Genomic DNA, 22,721 nt, shown 5'->3' with positions numbered 1-22,721 from the left:
TAATTTTATGCCCATCTCTGGATTTTCCTTGGATAAGGTATCTGTAGCCAATGTCAGGGTATCTTTTGAACGGCATACCAAAAATGTTATAGGGTTCAATTATGTAAAATACACTTAGCAACTCTACTATGGTGGATAGGAAGACCTAATGACAATTGCGGTATATTGTTAGGAACAGGATCCTTTTCATTTCATTTAAATTGCGAATTGGAGAAGGTCTAAGAATGTATAGTGTCATATTCTTAAATTTGTAATATTTAATGTAAACTAGGAAATAGATCTATTTCGAATTGCTTCCCACTATTTCTATTACATATTTAACAACACCAGCTTAACAATGGATAATTAGGTAGGCCACTTTGAAAAAGAATGCTTTTTTTTTTTTTCTATAATTTAATATTTATAAATTACCATGTTCTTGATTCAGTCTAAGTGGGTACACTGTATCAAATACAATTCTTGCAAAAATATGCCGTACTTCTTGCATCCCTCCAAGAGCCAAGGACTCATAGTCAATCTTGCTGCCTTGCTTTGCCACAAAACCCTTCTCAGCACCGTCTCTCACACACTCAAAGATCCTGCACACCCTTAAATATAATCCCAATGGAATAAATACCTGCAAATCAAGAATTAAAGAATCAGTGTCCTTTAGACCAAACAAACTATACCAAGTGCACTGCTGCACCTATCCCTCTGACCTCAAGTTCATAGGTGATGCACTGTTGGTTGAATTCTTGATTTCCCTAAACTGAAAAGAAGAAAAAGGAATGACAGAAAAATACTCACCATGTCTGAATAAGGTGCTTGAGGGTACCCTGACATTGCCTGAGATATAAAATGCTCATCAGTCATCTTACAGAGTGCGCTTTTAACAGATGCTGCAAGATTCATAACCTCATGTGTCATTGCCCGAGAGTCCAGAATCTGTGGTTCTGATAGTTCATGAAAGCTAACATCATGTGGTGCAGTGATCTTCTTAGCTATGTTTATTGCTTCCGATATATCTCCACCATTGTGGACTGCAAGGCTAAATGCAGCAACCACCATAGGATCCCTAGGAAACTCAGACAGTGCTGTATGGAATGCTAAGATCCCAACCCTGAAAGCATAGACCCATCATGAGCATTTTCTTGGTTGGTCCAACTTAAAATCAACTTCCAAGAATTTCCATGTATGTTTGATACACACACACAATTAAATCAGTGACTAGAGAAAGAAAAAGATTTTAATTGTCCCTGAAGATACCTCTTCGTATCATTGAATTAAAACAAATTGACTCCCTTAATTATAGAATTAAATCATAACCATAGAAAGTGAGCAGACAAATTTAGAATAATTGTATTTCATTGAAACTATCCACTTTGAAGAATGAAGAACCATAGAAATTCATTGTTTAAAAGAATATGACCTAGTCAGCAATGAAATGAAAATATGTTCAGAATATGACCTAACAAATTAAGAAAACAGATAAGAATTGCCAATGAGCTCTAGCTCAGAAGACCCTTCCTCCTTCCACAAGAATGAGTGGATTGTGGAGGTTGTATGTTCATCAGGTGCATGAGTAACTTACCAATCGAAAGAGAAAACAAATAAGAATTCTGTTTTTGATAAGATCTTACCATAAACTACTGTGGCATGGGCGGTCAGGTGCCAGAAGTTTATCCAAATTAGAAAACAGAGACTGCAGATGAAATAACAGTAAATGGGATCAGTCACTTGCTATTCAGCTTCCAGGCTCTTGAAATTATACCCAATCAAGAGATATTATGCAACTGGTGCTACAGAAAAGGCAAACTCAAAATGTCAAAACTTAGAAGATATGCTTCAAATCCTTGCAATTTATGCATATGATAATGGGGGAGTCTTCAGAGCATGCACAATTGAAAATGTTATAAGAAAACCATTATACATACATCTAGGATGCACTATCACCAGGTACGAAGGCCTGAAAACTACAATAAATATGAGTAAGACAGCCTCACACATCTTAACAAAGATATAATTATGGCCCTGTTGTGACGCTTGTCAATATTGATATCTAAGGATGAAGTAATGATATTGCCATGAAGAGGATGTCATCACTTGGAATGGAAACTTGGGGGATGTCTTTGTTGGGTTATTAGTTTAAAATATTTGTAAGTATGCAAAAGCAAGAGAATTTAGTTTACAAAATTTGTAAGTATGCAAAAGCAAGAGAATGTGTTTAGCTTCTAACAACTGTGTCTTTCAAGTATTTTTCCAACAGAAAAGTTTATTTTATATTGGTAAGAAGCATAAAGCATATAATCAAAAGGACACATATTGGAAGTTACCAAAAGCATGTTAGACCTCTTGTCACGCCTTCGGAAACCATGGCGAACAAAGTAAGCTGCCTGCATGAAGCTATATTAAACTTGTAAGACTCTGACTGACAAATAACAAAGAAATTTAATTATCAAACCATACCTGAATGGGTAGAAGTATTTCTAAGAGTCCGAATTTCCATAATAACCTCAAAGAAGCTTCAGCAGATCCATATGCAAGCATGTAGTTCATTTCCATCAGTAGCCTAGCCTAAACATTTTGAAATCACAATTTAGCTAAGGGCAGTTTCATGTACAGTAATCACAAGGAGATGGTAAAGGAGAAAGTAAGAGCTCTTTAACTACCTTATCAAGTCTTATTACTGAGCAAGATAAATTTTTAACAAATTGAGCTGTCTCCCTTGAAAAACGAAATCCTAAACGGGCAGCGACTCTTATTGCACGCAGAATGCGAGCTGCAGAGATGTAGAGTTAGACATTACTTCCATTGCGCGAGTACAATCCCTCCACGCACACACGCACACACACACAACCGCACCCCCCCCCCCCCCCCCCAAAAAAAAAAAAAAAAAAACCTCTTCAACACATCCAAAATCTAAATCCAGAAGTGCCCATGTTACAAAGTAAAACATACATAAGAAACACTTCAAACAACTCACCACAATCCTCTAGAAAGGAAGTACTTGCAGGAATCACAGTTTGCACCTATGCCCACAGAAGACTATGTGAGGGGAAAGTACATTGCCAACTAAGTAAGAAACCACAATGGTTAAGAAATACATGCACACTTTAGATTTTCTAAGATCTTCCATGCCTCCTATGTAGTCATATACTATTCTCGCATATGGATCAAACATCAACCTGCAATAAGAAAGAGGCAGATTAATCGAATGAAAAGAAAAAAGCTAAATGAATGTGAAAATCTTAGAAGAGAGAAGTTACATAAAAGAGATTCAAAGCCACACCACATAAATGAAACGAAAGGTCTGAATTTCAAGTTACAAGAGTCTTATTAACAACCCGTTAATTGTGAAGTCCCGCTGCAAACAATTCTTCCAACGAATATAATCCTTCTCATCACAACCAACAGGTCTTTCATAATCATCACTCAAGTCCCTATCAAACTTTCGTCCAGATGTGCTAAAACTCGAAACCTAGGTTGGATAGACAAATTAAGTTACATAACATAAGAAGCAAAATAAAGTCTGAAAAAAAAATCTGCGATTAGAATGAGACGAAAGTGACAAACCTCCACAATGGTATCTTCAACGTGCACATGGCATATAGGAAACCGTTTGCCAACTATTTCACACCATGAAAATGTTCTCATAACCTGAAAATAGGGTCTATGGTCATCATTGTATGTTAAAGCCTAACTGGTGAATTTTATCTTGACCTTGCACTCGTAATAAAGGTTTAAAGAACAATGAACTTCACAACTTGAAATCAATTAGTGAATGGGGAAACCATGATTTCAGAGGGAACTCTCATCAGAGATAATGGTCCCTATGCAGAAATGGTTTAAGCAAGCCACATATATAGCGATACCAATCCAATGTACCAAAATGGGGAATCTCATCATCCTCTAGAATACCAAATACTATCACTTTATCAATTCTGCTAGAATTTAGTGTACCATATGTTCCGCATGCCTTCGTCCTAGCCAAAAATTACATCTTTAGAGTTTAACTATGATATCTGTACTGTGATGTAAAATTAGGAAGATCTAGATCTAAGTAAGCTATTCCTCCCTCAAAACATCTAACAAACCTTGGTTTTCTTTTACCAACATGCAACTTCCAGTGTTTATAATTAATAACAATAGACATCCACTTTTTTGCATTTTCCCTTTTTCTTTTCTCTTTTTTCCCAAAACTTAATCATCTTTGTTAAGTTCTCTACATTTATTATTGACTTGGCATTTGGCAATAACCATTTAGGATGAATCTTAATGCATAATTACTACTTAGCCTCTCATGAAACTATCAACCCGTGTATTTGATAAACAATTTCATGTAGCAAAAAGAATCAAATTCAAGAAACCAGTTAAAACATCAACACTATGGCAGTGTAGGACGAAAGTGAGACCAACCTCTTTAAGTTCAGCTGAAGTTATTATATCAAAATCCTTTGGTGTTCGCTGTAAGATAAGATCCCGTACACAACCTCCAACAAGGTAAACATCATATCCTATGGCAAAAAAAGAAAAAAAGTAGTGTTTAGACACCATAAGCGTAGAACAAGCGTTCATAATGATAGAAGCTAATATGATACCAAAACATAAGTCTTATCACCCAAACAAATCTAAAAGCTGCCCAATCAAACACAACACAATTAGTACAATAATGATTCTACTACACAGTTCAACAAGCTAAATATAACGCAACAACACTGATAATTACTTTGTACATTTAAAACCAGCTATAAGCCAAGTGCTTACCCTTTCTCTTCAGTCCATTCAGAACCTTTCTTGTCGGCTTTGTAATCATCGAAGTACTAATTCCAAGCTCTTTGGAATTCAACCTCTTCCACTCCAGCGCCTTTTGATCCCCTCCACTCACTTCACCCCATGAAATGGAACCAAAAAAGTACAAAAATTCAAACTTTCTCACAACATAATACACACACACACACACACACACAAAGAAGGTAGCTTTAATAATAAATTTGAACCATAAACAAAACCCAAATTCAGAAACAAAGCAAAGAGCTTCACTTGCATTTTCCATGAACTGAATTGAAAGGAGTAACACACTCTGGCTCCTCAACTGCCTCAACTGCAGCCACCGAACTAAGTCGAAGCTAAACATATATGAATCCAATGATTAACACAGAAATGAGAAAACCCCATTACTGATACACAAACAGCATACATATATAGATGTAAATTACCTTGAGAAAACGGAGGGAGGGAAAGATAGGACGGAGAGGGAAATGGGTTTTGCAAGAGAAGCCTATACCCGAAATCGCCATGTGAGGAAGTGCTTTAGGGTTTTAGAGTAGTGACAGTCTGACAGAAAGACAGAGACGGAGACAGGGTTTAAGGATTTTGGAACATAAATTTCTTATGGGCCACAGGTTAGAATTAGGCCCATTTTAGACTAGAAAACTAAGACGACACTAATAGGCCCATGGGCCTTATCATGTAAATCTGAGAGACTGTTTGCCAACACTAATGGGCTAGAAAGTTACCCATTTGGCCATCTTGAATTTCAAAGAGGCTATCTTCTTCCAAGTCCAAACTACACTAATTTTTTGTAGGTGCTCTTACATTGTTGAAAAGAGAACAAAGACATGGAATCCAATTTGAGAGACATAAAATTAAACAAGTATGGACACCCTCATTAAGAGGTATTATTTTTTGAGAAAACAATATGATATGATTTGAATGTGAATTTCCAACCATTTTATGTGCTAGATAGACTGTTTCCTCTCTCTCTCTCTCTCTCTCTCTCTCTCTCTCTCTCTCTCTCTCTCCATTTATATATAGATATATATATATATATATTTATTTATGAAGCAATTTATAAAGCACAAGGTGAGACTTATGAAATTAAAGTGCATTTTACCTTTTTTTTAGATTGTTTCAATTTATAACGTCTGCTCCTGATGATAATTCTTTATCATTAGACCAAAACACCAATCAATTTTTGGTATAGGCGGAGATTGAATCTCAGATCTCTTATTCAATCATCAGAGACTTTACTAGTTGAGTTAACTGGAACTCACAAAGTGCGTTTACTTGAATGTTTTTTTTTTTTTTTTTAAAGGAAGAACATATCAAAAGGGTTCAATTGGCTAGAGAGTTGGGATTCAATACTTGAATTTTATTGGGATTCAATATATATAATCCTTCTTAAGATAGGATTGGGATTATAGTTTTAATGGAGCTTATCCATTTTAATTTTTCTTCAAATTAGTTAGTAGAACTTTTTTGTTTATTTAATATTTAGTGGAGTATTTAGTAAACCGGATTCATTTTTCATGGCTTTAAGTAGGGGGGTCATTTTTTTTTTTTTTTTCATAAGTTCATAACTTAGACTACAAGACTCTTTTTTATTATTTAAATTTTCTCAATATTTTCATAAGCCATACATCCCAAAGTTTTCAAAAGACCCTAAAACTTCCATCCACCCAGCTCTCTTTAAAATTAAAGGAAGCCTAGCATTCTCAGAGATCCCTTCTCATCATAGTCGGCATTAACATGAAGTAAAAGACATGAGTGATGATAAAGATACTATAAATTTAATTATATAATCTTTACAAATTGTAATGTTATTAATTATAAAAAAATTAATTATTTTATCATTAAAGTGGGATTAATCATATTCATTATACATTAGTTTGTAAGGCTTTTATATAAAATTGATCATTGCTTAATGTTTTCTTTTATATTAATTTTTTTATTAACCATAGGTTCCAATTAGTTCAATTAATAAAAAAATTTGTCGTTAAATAAGAGATACAGAGTTCGAACTTCATCTATATCAAATACTAATTGATGTCTTATTCTGATGATAAGAGCAATCATCATAAATTGGAAGCCATAGCTTGAAATTCTATAATAATAATAAAAATTGTTTTTCAGCTTCATATATGGGATTATGTGTGACTATGAATGATGGAAGGAACTAGGAATTTAATTGGGCTCCCTGTTTTACTAAAATTGTGAATTTGGTTGTCTAAGAATTATGATAGTGCATTAATCATATACTGTAGAACCTGGACCTAAGACCTTGCAAAGAACTCAACTTGTCCACTAACATCTAAACGAGGCAAGTCCTTACAATTTGAATTATTGAAAGCTCAAACAATATATATCTTTACTGAAAAGGATATCACATGTACAAGCTTGACATATATATATATATATATATATATTGCCTGCAACTTGATTTTGATAAGGCACAGTGACAGTGATGATATCTAGCCAAGAAATCAGGAACACTTTCCAATTTTCAAACGTACAAAAAGATGTAAAAATTTATCCAAAGTGACAAAATTGTCTGTTTCTTTTAACCCAAGACTCTATCAAAGGTACAGTTTTTATTAAAAAAGACATGAACTCGTACTTACATAAAAAACTGTATCACCAAGTACGTACTGCGAGCACTTGCGTTTGCCTTGCCATATTTTATGGCTGCAATGCTTTGAGAAAACGAGCAGTGTTTATTGCACGGAAATATTTGTTTCTTTCTTTCCCTACGTACAAAATTTCATACACAATTAACACAGAGGTCTGTATATATATATATATATATATATATATATATAGACTAGTACTACGTACTATATAATTAAATTAGGAACTGTGTTTACGCGTTTAAAAAAGAAACCGCGTATGATTTTTTTTTTTTTTCCCTTTTTGATTGATGATGATTTCAATATAAATTGACCTTGTTCTTGTTCAAGTTCTTTGTGGATGAATATATGTGAGCAACTTCGTGGAAATGCTATATATGTGTTTACACTAGACTATATATGTGTTTACACTTCTAGTGTTAACTTCATAGTTCTTTGGGGAAATTACGTAAGAAAAGTCCAATCTTACTCATGCCGATTTGATAGAGTTTAATAAGATCTAAAGCAAATGATATTATATGTGAAGAATTTTTCATATTTAAATTTCTATATATGAAAACTCAAAACCATATATTCATCAAAATGCAGCATTTTTAATTAATTTTCTTTAAAGGGAATTATTGATTGAATTTTTGTATATAAATTTTGTTAACATCTCTTTTTTCAAATCATAATCATTAATTTTTTAATTTTTTAAATTTGAGGATTTAATATGTTAGTTTTCAAAATAGAGGAAATAAATAGCTACGTTTGATAGAGTCTTTAAACTGAAAAAATTTCATGAATTTGAGATTTTAGTTGACAAAATAAAAAAGACTTAGGGTCCATTTGGGAGCAGCTTATTTAGTTGAAACAGAAAATTTTTTATTGAAACTATTGTAGATAAAACTAAAAGGTAGCTGAAATAGTATAGTGGGATCCATAAATAGTACCAAAAAGTATAATGAGACTCATGAATAGTAACAAAAGTAAGCTAAATAGTAAAAAAAGTTGGCATTTTAAGCCAATGCCAAACGCACATTGGCTCCAAATTAAAAAGGTAGCTTATTTTACTATTTAGTTTATTTTTGATACTATTTATGAGCTCTACTGCACTTTTTGGTACTATTCATAGACCCCACTATACTATTTCAACTACCTTTTAGTTTAATGTACGGTACTTTTAGCAAAAAAAAATTAGTTTCAATTAAATAAGTTGTTCATAAATAAACAATTTAATATAATATAAACGTTCATTGGGTTTTTATTATTATTTAATATAAACTATCCTAATTGTTTTTCTCTCACCTTATAATTTGCCTTCTATCTACATCAATTTATCAATCTATAACGTTCATTCCATCGTAATTATTAAAACAATACATCTTTTCATTATATAGGCGAGATTCAAACCCCATGCCTAATTGACGGAACCGTATATAGTTTCTTCACATGTTTTTCCCCTTAAACTCAAAACTTTTACAATAGGGCACCAGATATAATTAGGTTTACACACTAAACTGTCGGTTGATTATCTTAATACAATCAACACCCCATATAAACAGTCCAAAAAACAAAAATCTGGTGCCGCAATTTAGAGGGGCCACATTGTGAGGAATCTAATAACACTCCAAATCAACTTATATTATAGATATATTTGCTTCATGGGGACCATATCTGTCTATTTTGAAATACATGAATGCACGGAGGTTAAGTAATCTTCTAATAATCATATTGCTATGATTAACGACACAAACTTTCTATCAACGGTACTCTTGTCTGTCTTAATGAAATTGATAAGGTCGCGTTCCCTATATTTTCGAAGGGGGTGTCCTAAATTTGTTTGATATTGTTGCTGTTCAATCCATTTCGGAAAGATTGAGTGTACTCTTTGTTTCTTAGTAGGGAGTAGTCGGTAAGAGAGTATATTATTTTGTTAGAGATTTAGCCCAGCAAGCTTATCTACTTAAGCTTTCAGTATAGATAATTTGGTTCTTGAGAATTTATATACACAGGTAGTGCATGTGGCTCACAATTGTCTAGACAATAAGAAAACGCATTGGAGTGATGTCAAAAATACTATAAAATTCATTATATAACTGTATATATCACTAATCACAAAAAAGTATGTAATTCAAACATTGATTCATTATGTTATTGAAGTAGTATTTTTGTATTAATGAGTCATTTTAGTATTTTCCTTCTGCATTTTGCTTGAACTTCTTGTTTCCTATGAATTATTGATATTTTGTACCAATTTCAAGTAATTAACCAAAGTTGCCACTCTAGAAATCTTTCTAACTGTAGGGACTTTTGGGAATACAGCCTCGTCAGAATTGATGAAACAAGTATATACCTAATCTAGATAGGAGGACAGAAACACACATGAAGGCAGCCATGTCACCAAAAAAACGTGAAGTCATATATATGTATATTATACACCAAAATGGAAATTTCTCATTCAACATTCTTGCTGTGTGCATGTCCATTAGTTTTAGGCCAACATGTTAGCTAGTGGCACTGATACATGATGAGGTATCCAAAGCTAGCTTCTAGGAGATTCATGCATTCCATAAGCCCCAGTTGAAGGATATAATAATAATATGGCTTCTCTAAGGGTCTATTTAGATACCGCTTATTTTGTTGAAAAATGATAACTGAAAACATTGTAGAAAATAATTTTAAAATAAGACTAAACAGTGCACACATGGGTCCCAACAAAGATGGACAAACTGTTTACGGAACTAAATGTTGAGACATGCACAATGCACAGTGGCTGAACAGCGTGAATGGACAAACTGTACAGTACACAGTGTAAACGAGTCCCACTTCAAACACAGAAATGCAGACGTGAGGGTGATACGCTGTATCCAAAGTTCCAAACGTTACCTAAGTCTAACATAAATGTATACATCTACCAATTGTGTACTAGAATGTAAAAGAGATATGAAGCAAAGATGAAAATGCAAAACATTAAACATACATAAAATACTTTCCACGCTAAAACATGAGAAATCCCATTTCTTTGAGAGAGCGTTTGGTTCTTCGTGATGTTATATTACACCATAATATTACATTATTGTAATTTTACATTAATGTAATTTCAATATAAGAATACAACATTACATTATTTAGGAATGCGATAAGATTAAGGTGATGTAATATATTTTGTAATTTTAGATTGTGGTAATGTTTGAAAAAAAAAAAAATCAAAAAATTTAATGTTACATTATCATAATGTGCATCACATCAAAGTGACATATCAATGGTTAGTAAGTCCGTTAAGTTAGGCATTATATTGACAAGAATAGGTGTAATTATATAGCTGAATTGATCACAGTCCTTTGTCGGGAGAAATAGCCAAAATTGAATACAGAAACACAGGGACTACATGGTCCCATTACCAAAATCAAGACAATTACAAACAACCTACATCTAACACGCGTGGCCAACTTGTCAAACTCGAAAGATTTACGGTCCACAAAAACTTGAGGAGCTCAAATTGATTGCTCAATTCATCTACAATATCTTCTCAAAAAAAAAAAAAAAAAAAAAAATCATCTACAATATTATTTTTGTATTGTAGTACCAACGGCCAAAATAGGCATTTGTCCCTTTCATTCAAAAAATGTCGCAAAATATTTTTATTTTGAAACTATTTAGCAAAATGTCCCTGTTTTGAAAATTAATTTTCTAAAAATCGAGTTTCAATGAAAAACTAGATTTGATAAAAATCGAGTAATGTGAGAAATTTTACATGGAACTCGAGTTCCATATATATATATTTTTTTAAGTTTGATTTCACATATCTCGATTTTCTAAAAATTGAGTTTTTCATTGAAACCTGATTTTTAGAAAATCGAGTTTAAAACAGAAGCATTTTGCTAGATAGTTTTAAAACATAAGTATTTTGCTGGAAAGTTTTGGCAAATGGGACATATGCCCATTTTGAATGTAGTGCCAACCAATTACGTACCCTTTTGAAATCTTCAAGAACTCTACGCATTTATGATCTAGTTCTCTTAGAAGCCAACCTTCTGGGGCCTTTGATTAGGCTTTACCTTTCACATGAAACCAACCAATTACGTACCCTTTTGAAATCTTCAAGAACTCTACGCATTTATGATCTAGTTATCTTAGAAGCCAACCTTCTGGGGCCTTTGATTAGGCTTTACCTTTCACATGAAACCGAGAAGAAGATAAAAACGAAAAAACTATTGAAAATGTGATGAATGCCAAGTTTATTATTGCTATAGCAATGACAAAGAAAGGTACAATAATATTTCAATTGGTCGGTGTTAAATGTTTTTGCACTTTTGCTAGCTGGTGCTGATCATATACTGTTGTTTATTAATGAGAATCGGTGGTTGGCCGCTAAACAAAAATTAGTTACTTCTGGATAGTAACATTAATCCTTGCTACATAAATTTTTCTATTTTTCTTTTTTAATAGAAAGAAACAAGTTTTTCTATCTTTCACAATGCTCATTATTTGCTGCTATATATATATATATATATATATATATATAGTAATACTTTTCCGATTGAAACTCCTAATGCTCATTGTTTGCTGCTATATATAGTAATACTTTTCCGATTGAAACTCCTAAGGGGTGTTTAGTTCGTTGTGATGTGCCCTTAATGTGATGCACATTACGAAGATGTAACGTTAAAATTTTTGGTTTATTTCATTTTTTTCTAATATTTCTATAATTTAAAATTACAAAATATATCGCATCACTTTAATCTCATCACATTTCTAAACAATATAATATTGTATTCTTGTATTGAGATTATATTAATGTAAGATTACAATTATATAATATTACAATGTAATTTAATATTACGGCGAACTAAATGCCCCCTAAGATTAATGTTAAATCACTTTCGAAATGCTTTTGATGAAATTCAAGTGGATAATCCTGTTATCCTAGCTGAGGTTTTAAGTTTTTTCATATAATAAGATCCTGCTAGGACTGCATGTTATGTTGTCCTGAAATCAGTATCAATCCGATTCTTAAGTCATAAGGACACATATATCCTATAACAAAGACACAAGTATAACTAGAGTCTTCATTTCAAAAAAATGACAAGTCAACCCCATACCAAAACCATGTTTGTTTTTCCCTAAAATTTTCTCTTTTAGTATAGATAAAGATTTAGTCTCGTTTGTAGCAACTTTATTATGTTAATGAAGTAAGTATAATTTTAGCCTATCAATTTCCTACTCAAATTATTTTCACACTTTATTTTGTTTGAGTTAGCTTAATCACATATTAGTCATGCTCAATCACAATTAAATCATGTACATACTACATACATCATCATGCCATGACTTAATTTTTCTTGATTAAGGCAATATCAAACCTTTCATTCTTGAACACCTTAATGGGGAACACTCCATCTATTTAACTTGAGAATACTCTTATTTTTTAAATAGTGAGTCCAAATATAAATTAATAATTTATTTCTTTTTCACACTATCCTTCTCCTTTTCTACTATCTCAAATTAACATGAGAATTATCGATCCATTTTCATTTTTGTCCTCTATCATTATTTTTTAATCCTCTCGCTCTTTTATTTATTATCTTATTAAATTTTACTCTTTATATTGTATACCAACAAATAACAACCGACTAAATAATATGATACTACATTCAACTTTAAATTTGTGAATTAATAAAATTTTAAAATGCAATGTTAAAGATATTTTGGTCTTAGAGGTCTAAAACCCATTGTAAGTTGATGTATGGCATTGTACGTATATAACAAGCACACTAAATTCAACTTAGACTTTGGTTAATCATCTAGGGTTAAATCTAGTATATAAACCATGTATTAGGTTTATTATAAGAAATATACTTAAACAACAAATATGTAGCTGTCAAGAACTTTTGTTATAGGCCTAATCACATTAAATTCTCTCTCTCTCTCTCTCTCTCTCTCTCTCTCTCTCTCTCTCTCTCTCTCTCTCTCTCTCTCTCTCTCTCTCTCTCTCTCTCTCTCTCTCATCACAACTTTAACATGTAAGAAATAGACCATCTCATTTTAAATGGAAAGGGGCTGTGTCCTGCCCCTTTTGTAATTGCTTATGTTTTAATGTAATTGTCTTTCATCCAAAAAAGAAAAAAAAAGAAAAAGAAAAAGAAACAGTATATATTCACATTGTATATATTAGTATATATTCGCATTGTATATACCATATTGGGAGTGTCGTGAAAAAGTTGAGTAAAAGATAATTTTTTAAAAAAATTAAAAAAAAAAAATTCAAGGAGAATGATGGTATGGATTTATCCAAATCCATATCATATATATTTAAGTGTCATCTTCTGTTTGGTGAACCTAAATTTTTATTCTAGCTAGTGCTTATAGACTTCTATTTGCAAGTCCTAAAATCCAATTACAAATTGACATCCGTAGGCAAATTGTGAAAGAGGATAGGGTCATAGACTCATAGGGACGAATTCACAATAACAACCTTTTGAAAAGTCTAGATCCTTGTAGGTTGTGCTTTTCAAGACACACTCAGAGCCACAGTGACTACAGAGCCCTGAACGAACCTGAAAGATACCTCAATGCTATTAGTGATTCAATGAGTGAATGATACCATTCATTCATGCACAGAGAGAGAGAGAGAGAGAGAGAGAGAGAGAGAGAGAGAGAGAGAGAGAGAGAGAGAGAGAGAGAGAGAGAGAGAGAGAGAGAGAGAGAGAGAGAGAGAGAGAGAGAGAGAGAGAGAGAGAGAGAGAGAGAGTGGTCTTCCTCTCAGATTGGATACATGTCTGAATCGCTCTGAATTCAACCAGGCACAGGAAAGCAGTTAATGCAAACACAAAAGTACAGGGGGCCCCCCTTCACTCTCTTCCTCTCTAGCTTTCTTATTTTCCGCGTTGCATTGCATTCATGGTGCATGCACTGTCCAAACAGTAGTTCATTCCGCAACAGTATCAACACATTTATTTCGTACATTCTTGGACTTAGCTCGCTCAATGTGATAGACACTACCACTGTAGCTTAGCTTCCACAATTCATAGCTAGCTACAACCCTAACCCTATTCTTTGACTTTGTCAAGGACTTACCAGATCCAAAAGATGATAGCAAATGGCTTAGGTATTATATGCTTGTGTGGTCTGTCTGTGGTAAATATTTTGGATTTCATAAGGTGCATGCATTGCACCAATTTCAAATAGACACATGGTTCTTATCCCACATGTAAATGCAATAAACATTGCCGAGCTCCAAAAATAGTTTAATAGATTATAGTATTACAAAGAAAAAGAAACTTATTCAATTATACGTAGGTAAATTATACACGCAAACGTGTAATGAGTGTTGAACTAATTATTATCACTATCATCATCATCTTCTTCTTCTTCTTCTTTTTACAACCCTTATTTCGTACTATCTTATTCAAAACAGCTAAGAGAGTCATGAGACTCTGCACATGCGTTCATATAAAGTCAAAGAAAAAAACCGCATAGTAAGACATATACCTATTCAAACTAGCTAAAACGAGGTACAGGGGCTTTGTCTCGATCGAATTTTGATGTTGATTTGATGGTCTAAATCGGCCATGTCATTGGGTAGACAATTAGCTTTCTGCGACCTTTTTTAGTTTATGTTGCATTATGTAATGAATGTAGATCGAGGGACTTCTAGTAGTATCCAAACTTTGTTTCAATTGTATGTTGTTGACAAGTTATTTAAAACAACAATACCTATACATAAATATTTTCTCTACCTAGTATCTTGCCATGCATACAATATATATATATATATATATATATTCTCTTTACATCAAGTTCTCTCTCTCTCTCTCTCTCTCCTTACGACATGTGACACACTATAAGTAAATTAAAATTATTAACATAGTTGCCCTAACTACAAATCTACTACCAAATTTTTAAAAAAGTTCAAAAAAAAAAAATTATGAATAAAATTACACCGACAAGAGTTTCTAGAAATTTAAAAGAGGTTTAAATATTTATTGTATTATTTTAATAATCTACCATAAATTTTTTTTTAATAATAAAAATTGGTTAATAAATTCCATGTATATATTAGAGGTTGTACGACATAATTTCACCATAGGATTCATTATAAGTACTACCCCTTTTTCCTTTATCTAATAACCCTTTTTCTCTTTATCTAATAATAAGGTAAGTTTGTTTATCTTTCGATTTTCGAGCAAGATTATTAACATTTACTTTTGGTGAAACTTTATTACCAAAGATTTTTAAAAAGTTTAAAAAAAAACTAATCTCATTAAAACTTAATCATAAAAATACTCAAGGAATTTAAAAGAAGTTTCCTAATTTATTTTATAATCTTTGATAAAGAAAATTGTATGTCATATGCGAGTATTTGTCAAATAATTTTAAATGATTTTTTTATTTAAATTTTACTTTCTCTTTTATTATTTAATTTTAATTATTCTTGAAATATTTTGTTTAGTTTTCATGATCGTATGATTCTTGATTAAGTTGTGAATGAAAATCATTACAAGCATAATACTAATATTATATTTGCATAAGGTATGATGAAAAATGTTCACAACAAATAATATTTAGACCAATGCTATAATACGAAATGTAGAACCTTTTTATTTATTTTTTATAAATTTAGTGGGCGATTCCTACTCTCCAATACAGGGCCTAAGCTGTCGAACATATATAGTTGGAGTCGAGTTGGGCCAAGCAACAACCAGATGGGCTAGCTCATAGTTATTCCCTTAGGTCCTGCATTTCGATCTACTCTGTCAATTTAATTTTTGACCAATTAATGACAGGATTTCGGCTCCTATATTTCATTATTTCTTCTCCCAAAAAAAAAAAAAAAAAAAAAAAACTAAAACCACCATAAAATGTATTATCTATATCACATCTACAACATAATAACTATATATTTTTTCATATAAAAATAATTTAATTATATTTTATTTGAACACACACATATATATAAATTAAATTGTAATATCCTACAATCACTCTCTTTAAACCAATCACGTTTATTTTCTCTATTCTCTCAAAAAAAAAAAAACATTTATATTCTCTAAAATTTCCGGCCAAACATAAGCCAGTGGTTCATTTATCCCTTATGTTATAACTCTGACATGTACTATAGCCAAATTATCTTTATGGGAAGTCTTAAAAAATGAGAGAGAGAGAGTGAGAGAGTCAAGGGGGGATATATGCTTCAAGAAGTTCAGTGCCTCTCCCAATAATATTATAAAGAAGATAGATAAACCAGAGTTCTAGCCAGGATATGAAATACCTATGAACTATCCCATCATAAATGAAGTAAAAATATATAAAACGAAATAAGTTTTTGACAAGCCAGTTAATGCCCATGATCAAATACTTTGTAGTTTTTGGCTTCTTTTTAAATTTTTTTGTTATGATTTGTTTGGAATCCACTTATTTTGTTGAAATTAAAAAAATTTGTTAAAAATAGTGTAGATAAAAATAAAAATTAACTGAAATAATATAATGAGACTATGAATAATACCAAAAAGTCTAATAAGACTCATAAATAATAACAAAAATAAACTAAATAATAAAATAATTTTACAAAAATAACCTCACCCAAACGCAACCTCAATAACAGCAAAAAGAGAATAGGAGGTATTAATTGTCCACTCTCTTTCTCTCTCTAAACTCTTTCTACTGACAATGACCTTTTTACCTATCGCTTTAAAAGTTTAAATCGCAACCCCAGAATATGATTCCTATTCATTTATTGGGTGGGGTACTTTCAATTTTGCCACAAGCATCCAATAATAACAATGTATTTTCTCAGTGAAAAAAAAACAATGTATTTTCGATGCCTATACTTTTGATGTACAATGGATCTCGTCTACTTACCTCCCCAAAAAAGAAACAATAACAAAGGAATGAAAACGTCCTCTTCTTAAAATTAGCACTCCTTTTCTTTTCTTTTTTATACTTTATTTTATAAATACTATAAAAATTTAATTTATTATATCTGTTTTATGATAATTATTCTTTTACACCCTTAATATAGCTTAGTTTCATTAGTTTATTAAGCTTAAAAAAATAAACTAGGTAAAAGAATAATTGTACTTAAAGAGTAGTCTAGTATTGCTGATTTGACGTCTACTAAAACGACTGTCTTGTCTCCTCCTTATAGTGTTTTTATCTATGATTATAGTTTATTGATCTAGTCTTTTAAAGAGACATATAGATCCAACACACGCATCAATAAATGATCTTTTATGCGGACATTTTGGGTAAGGCAGAAAAGTGTTCCAACTAGGAACCTTTTGTGATGTATTTTGATCCTTATGCTTTTATTATTAGCCAAATGATAGTTGCACAGAATGTTTTTTATCCTAAACTTTGTAAATCTCATGGACATATCCAAATTTATACCCATTTTTACAATATATTTAAGTGTCAACTTGTAATTGAACTACAACATTTATACATGAGAATATCATAGGTTCTTGATGAAAAAGTAAATTTGGGTATATTACTAGAGTTTTCCTTGGTCTAATTCCTTTTCACCCGAAAACAAATAGTAGTCTAGCAAGGATTAAGTTTTCTATTTATAAAAAGAGGGGTTTGAAAATGATTGTTGTAAACTATAATTAAGTTAAGAGTAGTTTTAAGATTATAACTTTTTTTACCAAATTTTAACATGAAAAATCGTGAACAGATGTCGATCACTTTTACACTTTTGCAGCATCACAATTATGATAACAAATATTGTCATCCTAGATTCTCTTAAGCAGACGCCAGGTTGTCTATGCTTGAATAATTACTGACACTACTACATAGAGCAGATTTAATAAAAGTAAACAATTGATACCTAGATTTCAGAGCTTAACTAAATTAGTCACCATTGAGTAAACAAGTACAATAAAGGGCTTCTTAGTTTCTTATCCTTGAGTAATGAAATCAAGTCTAGCTAGACAACCTTATATCATTAATATCCCCACCTTCCCCATGCAACTATTCATTCTTCTTCTTCTTTTTTACCTCTAAATAGTAAATACTATTCTTTTTTTCTGTCTTTTTTTGTTGTTGTTGTTGTTGGGGGGGCTCATTTAAGAGAGAGCGAGAGATGATTGCTAAGGTAAGACTAGTCAAATGCACAGAAGCTTTGCATGTAATGAGCTCTCTCTCTCTCTCCCCCTGAACTTTATATAAACCTTGCCTCTTAGTTTGTCACAGACTCAAACCCACTTTTCTAGACTGCTTTCTCTCTTCTATCACTTTCTCTATAACAATTCAATTTCCAATTTCAAAGCTATAGCTGTTAAATGGCAGCCTTTTCATACCTCCACAATTCTTTTGTTCTTGACTCAAATATCTTGTCAACAAATATTAAGATGTCGAGCTTTGTGGAAGATGAAAATCTCAACACCAACTGTTGCTCTCAATTTTACCCACCTGAACTTGTGCAAGAGATTCCTGTTGATGTTACTGTTCAGGAAAGTAGCTGTCTTGAACACAGCTCAAAGGTTGCTTTTAGTGATAATGAGCCTTCTGTGACCAAAAAGCAGAGTACAGATTCTTCAATTGTGGTGGATAAGCTTGATAGCGGTGAGCAAGTTACTCAGAAGGTCACTCCCATGGAGAAGAAGAGGAAGAGCAGAAATAAGGCTTCTTTGACTTTCACTCAATCTAAGGTAGAACTCTCTAAAGTTAAGCTTAAATAATATAAAATCCAATAGTCATATAAATTATAGAAACGCAAAAGTCTAGAGGCATCAAAAATTTCATAATTTTTTTTTACATACCTTTCTTACCTTTGTATTGTGGTGAGCCCAAGTGAATTGTATATGGCAACTCAAATGAGAAATTTTCTGTGCAGTTTTTTGATGCCTGTAGCAAGGGTCTTATAAAAATCCAATCTTTTTGTGCATGCGAGTTGTGATTGATGTTCAAGTTTTTGAATATTTTGGTCATATAAATTTGTTAATCAAAATGGTGCAAATTTTATTAGAATCCGACAGAAGGAGTAATGAAGAAACAAAAGAAATGCAATGGTACCCTGAAAGAAGAAGGGAAGAAGCCTAAAGCTGGAAAGAAAGATCAGAAGAAAGTTGCTGAAGAGCCTCCAACAGGTTACATTCATGTAAGAGCAAGGAGGGGTCAGGCAACTGATAGCCACAGCCTTGCAGAAAGGGTACAATTCATTCTTAAACACCCACCAATTTTTCCACACAAAATGATTCACTGCTTACAATGGCTGGAAAGGCTTTTTGCTATTATTTTTGTGATTTTCAGGAATATGGTATTATCTCTATTTCTAAATATTTTTTAGGTGTTTTCTAAGTCAAATTAGGTGTATGCATAATAAGTAAACTAATTAGGATCTGTTTTCGAATATTTTTACTTAATAGTTAAGTTTTATAGAGCACCTAAGCAGTAAAACGAAATTCAAACCTAATATCAAATAAGGTTATAGTTTAAGTTTGTTCAGTTTCTTTCATTTGGTTTCCCAAATTTCTTCTTTGTTAAGATCTTGTCTGTACTTGTTTTTCCTCCATTTTCATGTTCAGTCACAAAAAAGACCAATTCTTGGGCCATACTTGTTTTTCCTCCATTTTTACTTAATATTTTTTTACAAAAGCTTGCCCCAATATCTGTTATGACCACAACTGCATTATCTCTCACTGTGTATCTTTTCTATAAATTGGTTCTAGGTAAGAAGAGAGAAAATAAGTGAAAGGATGAAGATATTACAAAGACTTGTTCCGGGCTGTGACAAGGTGAATTTTCAGTTCTTTGTCTTCATTTTGTCTTTTCTATAATATAGAGTATTATTCTGACAACGTCATGTGGTTTGCTTTAAAAAAAAAGGTAACCGGAAAGGCCCTCATGTTGGATGAGATAATCAATTATGTTCAGTCCCTACAAAATCAAGTGGAGGTAATTAATACTAAACTAAGTTTCTTTAGTTAATTACTATTGCCTTGTTAAAAAAAAAGGGATTTATAGTAATATCAATGATGTTTTTGTTATTGTATCAGTTCCTTTCAATGAAGCTTGCCTCAGTGAATCCCATGTTCTATGATTTTGGAATGGACCTCGATGGACTCATGCTCAGGCCAGAGGTAAAGAAGCTTGGAAAATCTAGCTCTTCCTAATTACATACATATCCATTTCCCTAATTTTCTCTATTTATCTCTGACGTGAATTTATATTCAGGGATTAAGTAGCATGGCTTCAACACAGCCATCTATGACACAATGCAGCCCCACACAGCCCACAGGTTTTGCTGATCTAACCACAACCACAATCTTTACCACTGCAAATAACTATCCTATTGTGGACAGTTCAGGTTCAACATTATTCCAACATGGACAAAGGCCAAATGCCTTATCTGAGGTACATATTTTAAATGCACCATACATAAACCCATCTAAATGAAAAATCTATGAGACTGGTTTATGGAGTGTCCCTAGCTAGTACAATATATATATATATATCTTACATATGAGTGGGCTCACCTAATGTGAGAGGAATACTCCGACACTCCATAATCCTTTCTCACAAAGTACTTTCTCCATCTAAAAGTCATATATTTCTCTATACTGTTCCAACATTAATAAGATACTAATGAATATGATATAAGAAAGACCCTTTTTTGTCTTCCTAGCTAACACTTAACAAACATATCATTTTCAGGATATTGCTAATGTATTCTGTGATGTGGAAGACCAAAGACAAAAATTTCTTAATCCGTCTGGGTTCTTCAACAACTTGTGTTTCTTCCATTAATAAATAATATTCAACTGCTGCCCTACAAAAATTGGGTAAGCCCTCAAATCCTGTCTCATATAAAAATTATAATATTTGCAATATTATATTAATTCTTATTTGTCTATTCCACATCTTGACTTTTCCTCATTTTGTAGATTTTTATTTTTTTATTTTTTTTATTGCAGTTTATGAAGAATATCCTGAGAACTCTCAAAATCAGATTTAAAATTAAAAAAAAAAAAAAAAAAATCATTGACATGACATCAAAGCTTTTATTAGTTCCAATGGAGGAGGGTTCTTCCCCTAAAAGTTCTTGCTTCATATCCAATAGGTTAAAGTGATGCGCTGAACATGAATAAAGGGTGGCAAAATCAATGGATGAAGAACAAGAGGGACAGACATAACCGACCAAATAAAACCAGATCTTTTGTAGATCCCATGTTCCAGTCCATTTTGACTCCCATGTCTCTCATGCACAGATTCCAAGACCTTGTGGTAGTTAAGCTAGAGACATCAGAAACAATATATATATTTATGTGTGTGTGAAATACTAAATATCATTATTACCCCATTACAAAACTGATTCATGTGGTTATATATAGTTATTCTGTTATTACAGTTATATTTATGGTTATCTTTTTGCTACTTCGATTAACAAAGAGAGGTTCATGTTGTTGCTGTTGCTGTTGCTGTTGTTGTACATTATTGGTTAAAGCATTTGTTGGTTTACTTGGCTATACGTGTAGTGTATATATTGGTGGAATCTTCTGTGTTCTGGCAGTATTATTGGGTTGAGGCTTCTTAGGTAGCTGAATTCCTCCTATGGAGAATAGATATATAGGCATCTGTATAACTTTTGTTGACAAGAGCATCCATTGAATGCTTCTTGTTTCTTCAAATATATCTGAATGATATGTAGCCATTCCTTTGGGTTTTTTCTTTGCAAGTTGTGCTGCCTAAAGTGCCAGCAAAAAAAAGTGCATGTTTTTACTACAAATAGGAGAATATGTTATATGAACTTACTCTCTTACTCTCGCTGAAAACCTAGCTAGTGACCAGTGAGCACTAGGTTTTGAGACCACTAAATTGCACAAACTTTTCTTTTGCTATACGTGAGAGGGTCACTGATTGTTACATCGGGCATGTATTGTACAAAGAGGCATAGTTTATTTCTTTTCTTTTATGCATAGCTAGGGTTTGTATTTATTTGCCAATAGGGGAAAAAAAACTAAAATAGTCATAGTTTGGGTTTTTATTTATTTGCAATGGGCAATTGGCAATGGAACAATAGAAAATTATGAAATAACTGTTAGATGTATATGTGCAAGTGGAAGAATTTCAAAAATTATGAAAATAGTTATTAGGTAAAAATAAAAAATTTAAAAAATTAATATAATATTTTTGGACTTGGATTCATAAACTTAAGGGGTTGTTTAGATTTGGTGGAAATACTCAGTTTCCATCACTCATAATCCAAAAAATGTAAGATCTACAAAAAAGAGTTTGTTTAGGAAAAATTTTTAGTATTGTTTCCATCACTCAAAACTCAAAAAATTGAGTTTGAGTGATGAAAGCTGAAAACAAATTTTTTTTTTTTTATTTTGTGTTTTCAAGTTATGGAAT

The 22,721-nt window shown here is 32.1% G+C and overlaps 2 protein-coding genes across 5 annotated transcripts; one reads left to right on the top strand and one right to left on the bottom strand.

The window, feature by feature from the left end:
• Nucleotides 1-331: 331 nt before the first annotated feature.
• LOC126701979 (uncharacterized) lies at nucleotides 332-5,336 on the bottom strand. Of its 2 annotated transcripts, none has more exons than XM_050400508.1 (14): nucleotides 5,196-5,336; nucleotides 5,020-5,105; nucleotides 4,744-4,859; nucleotides 4,396-4,493; nucleotides 3,553-3,636; nucleotides 3,324-3,457; nucleotides 3,092-3,164; nucleotides 2,963-3,008; nucleotides 2,649-2,758; nucleotides 2,446-2,553; nucleotides 2,313-2,372; nucleotides 1,620-1,681; nucleotides 787-1,099; nucleotides 332-616 (listed from the first exon to the last, which is right to left on the bottom strand). In XM_050400508.1, exons 1-14 carry the CDS (start codon nucleotides 5,274-5,276, stop codon nucleotides 401-403), a joined length of 1,587 nt encoding a protein of 528 aa, XP_050256465.1. In that variant the 5' UTR covers nucleotides 5,277-5,336; the 3' UTR covers nucleotides 332-400. The 2 variants fall into 2 exon arrangements, with proteins under 2 accessions (XP_050256465.1, XP_050256466.1); XM_050400509.1 differs by having other exon boundaries at nucleotides 4,744-4,863; nucleotides 5,196-5,318.
• Nucleotides 5,337-18,239: 12,903 nt separating this feature from the next.
• LOC126702846 (transcription factor bHLH137) lies at nucleotides 18,240-21,749 on the top strand. 3 transcript variants are annotated; one of them, XM_050401703.1, is made up of 8 exons: nucleotides 18,244-19,018; nucleotides 19,336-19,518; nucleotides 20,039-20,104; nucleotides 20,196-20,264; nucleotides 20,366-20,449; nucleotides 20,544-20,723; nucleotides 21,024-21,151; nucleotides 21,430-21,749. In XM_050401703.1, exons 1-7 carry the CDS (start codon nucleotides 18,650-18,652, stop codon nucleotides 21,114-21,116), a joined length of 1,044 nt encoding a protein of 347 aa, XP_050257660.1. In that variant the 5' UTR covers nucleotides 18,244-18,649; the 3' UTR covers nucleotides 21,117-21,151; nucleotides 21,430-21,749. The 3 variants fall into 3 exon arrangements, with proteins under 3 accessions (XP_050257661.1, XP_050257660.1, XP_050257659.1); XM_050401702.1 differs by having other exon boundaries at nucleotides 18,245-19,018; nucleotides 21,284-21,749; XM_050401704.1 differs by lacking the exon at nucleotides 21,024-21,151 and having other exon boundaries at nucleotides 18,240-19,018.
• Nucleotides 21,750-22,721: the final 972 nt, after the last annotated feature.

This window comes from Quercus robur, chromosome 10 (genome assembly GCF_932294415.1).
Source record: "Quercus robur chromosome 10, dhQueRobu3.1, whole genome shotgun sequence".
In the NCBI taxonomy this organism is placed as follows: Eukaryota; Viridiplantae; Streptophyta; class Magnoliopsida; order Fagales; family Fagaceae; genus Quercus; species Quercus robur.
Note: the sequence above shows the minus strand (reverse complement) of the source record. Positions and strands in the feature narration are given on the sequence as shown.

Bases quoted from the DNA above. Each gene is read 5' to 3' on its own strand.
- LOC126702846 (XM_050401703.1), top strand. From the start codon at position 18,650: ATGGCAGCCTTTTCATACCTCCACAATTCTTTTGTTCTTGACTCAAAT. The intron at 19,519-20,038 runs GTACAATTCATT...AATTGGTTCTAG, and splicing joins GCCACAGCCTTGCAGAAAGG to GTAAGAAGAGAGAAAATAAG. The intron at 20,105-20,195 runs GTGAATTTTCAG...TTAAAAAAAAAG, and splicing joins TTGTTCCGGGCTGTGACAAG to GTAACCGGAAAGGCCCTCAT.
- LOC126701979 (XM_050400508.1), bottom strand. From the start codon at position 5,276: ATGGCGATTTCGGGTATAGGCTTCTCTTGCAAAACCCATTTCCCTCTC. The intron at 4,860-5,019 runs GTGAAGCTCTTT...GGGTGAAGTGAG, and splicing joins TCAGTTCATGGAAAATGCAA to TGGAGGGGATCAAAAGGCGC. The intron at 617-786 runs GTGAGTATTTTT...CTTGATTTGCAG, and splicing joins AAGCACCTTATTCAGACATG to GTATTTATTCCATTGGGATT.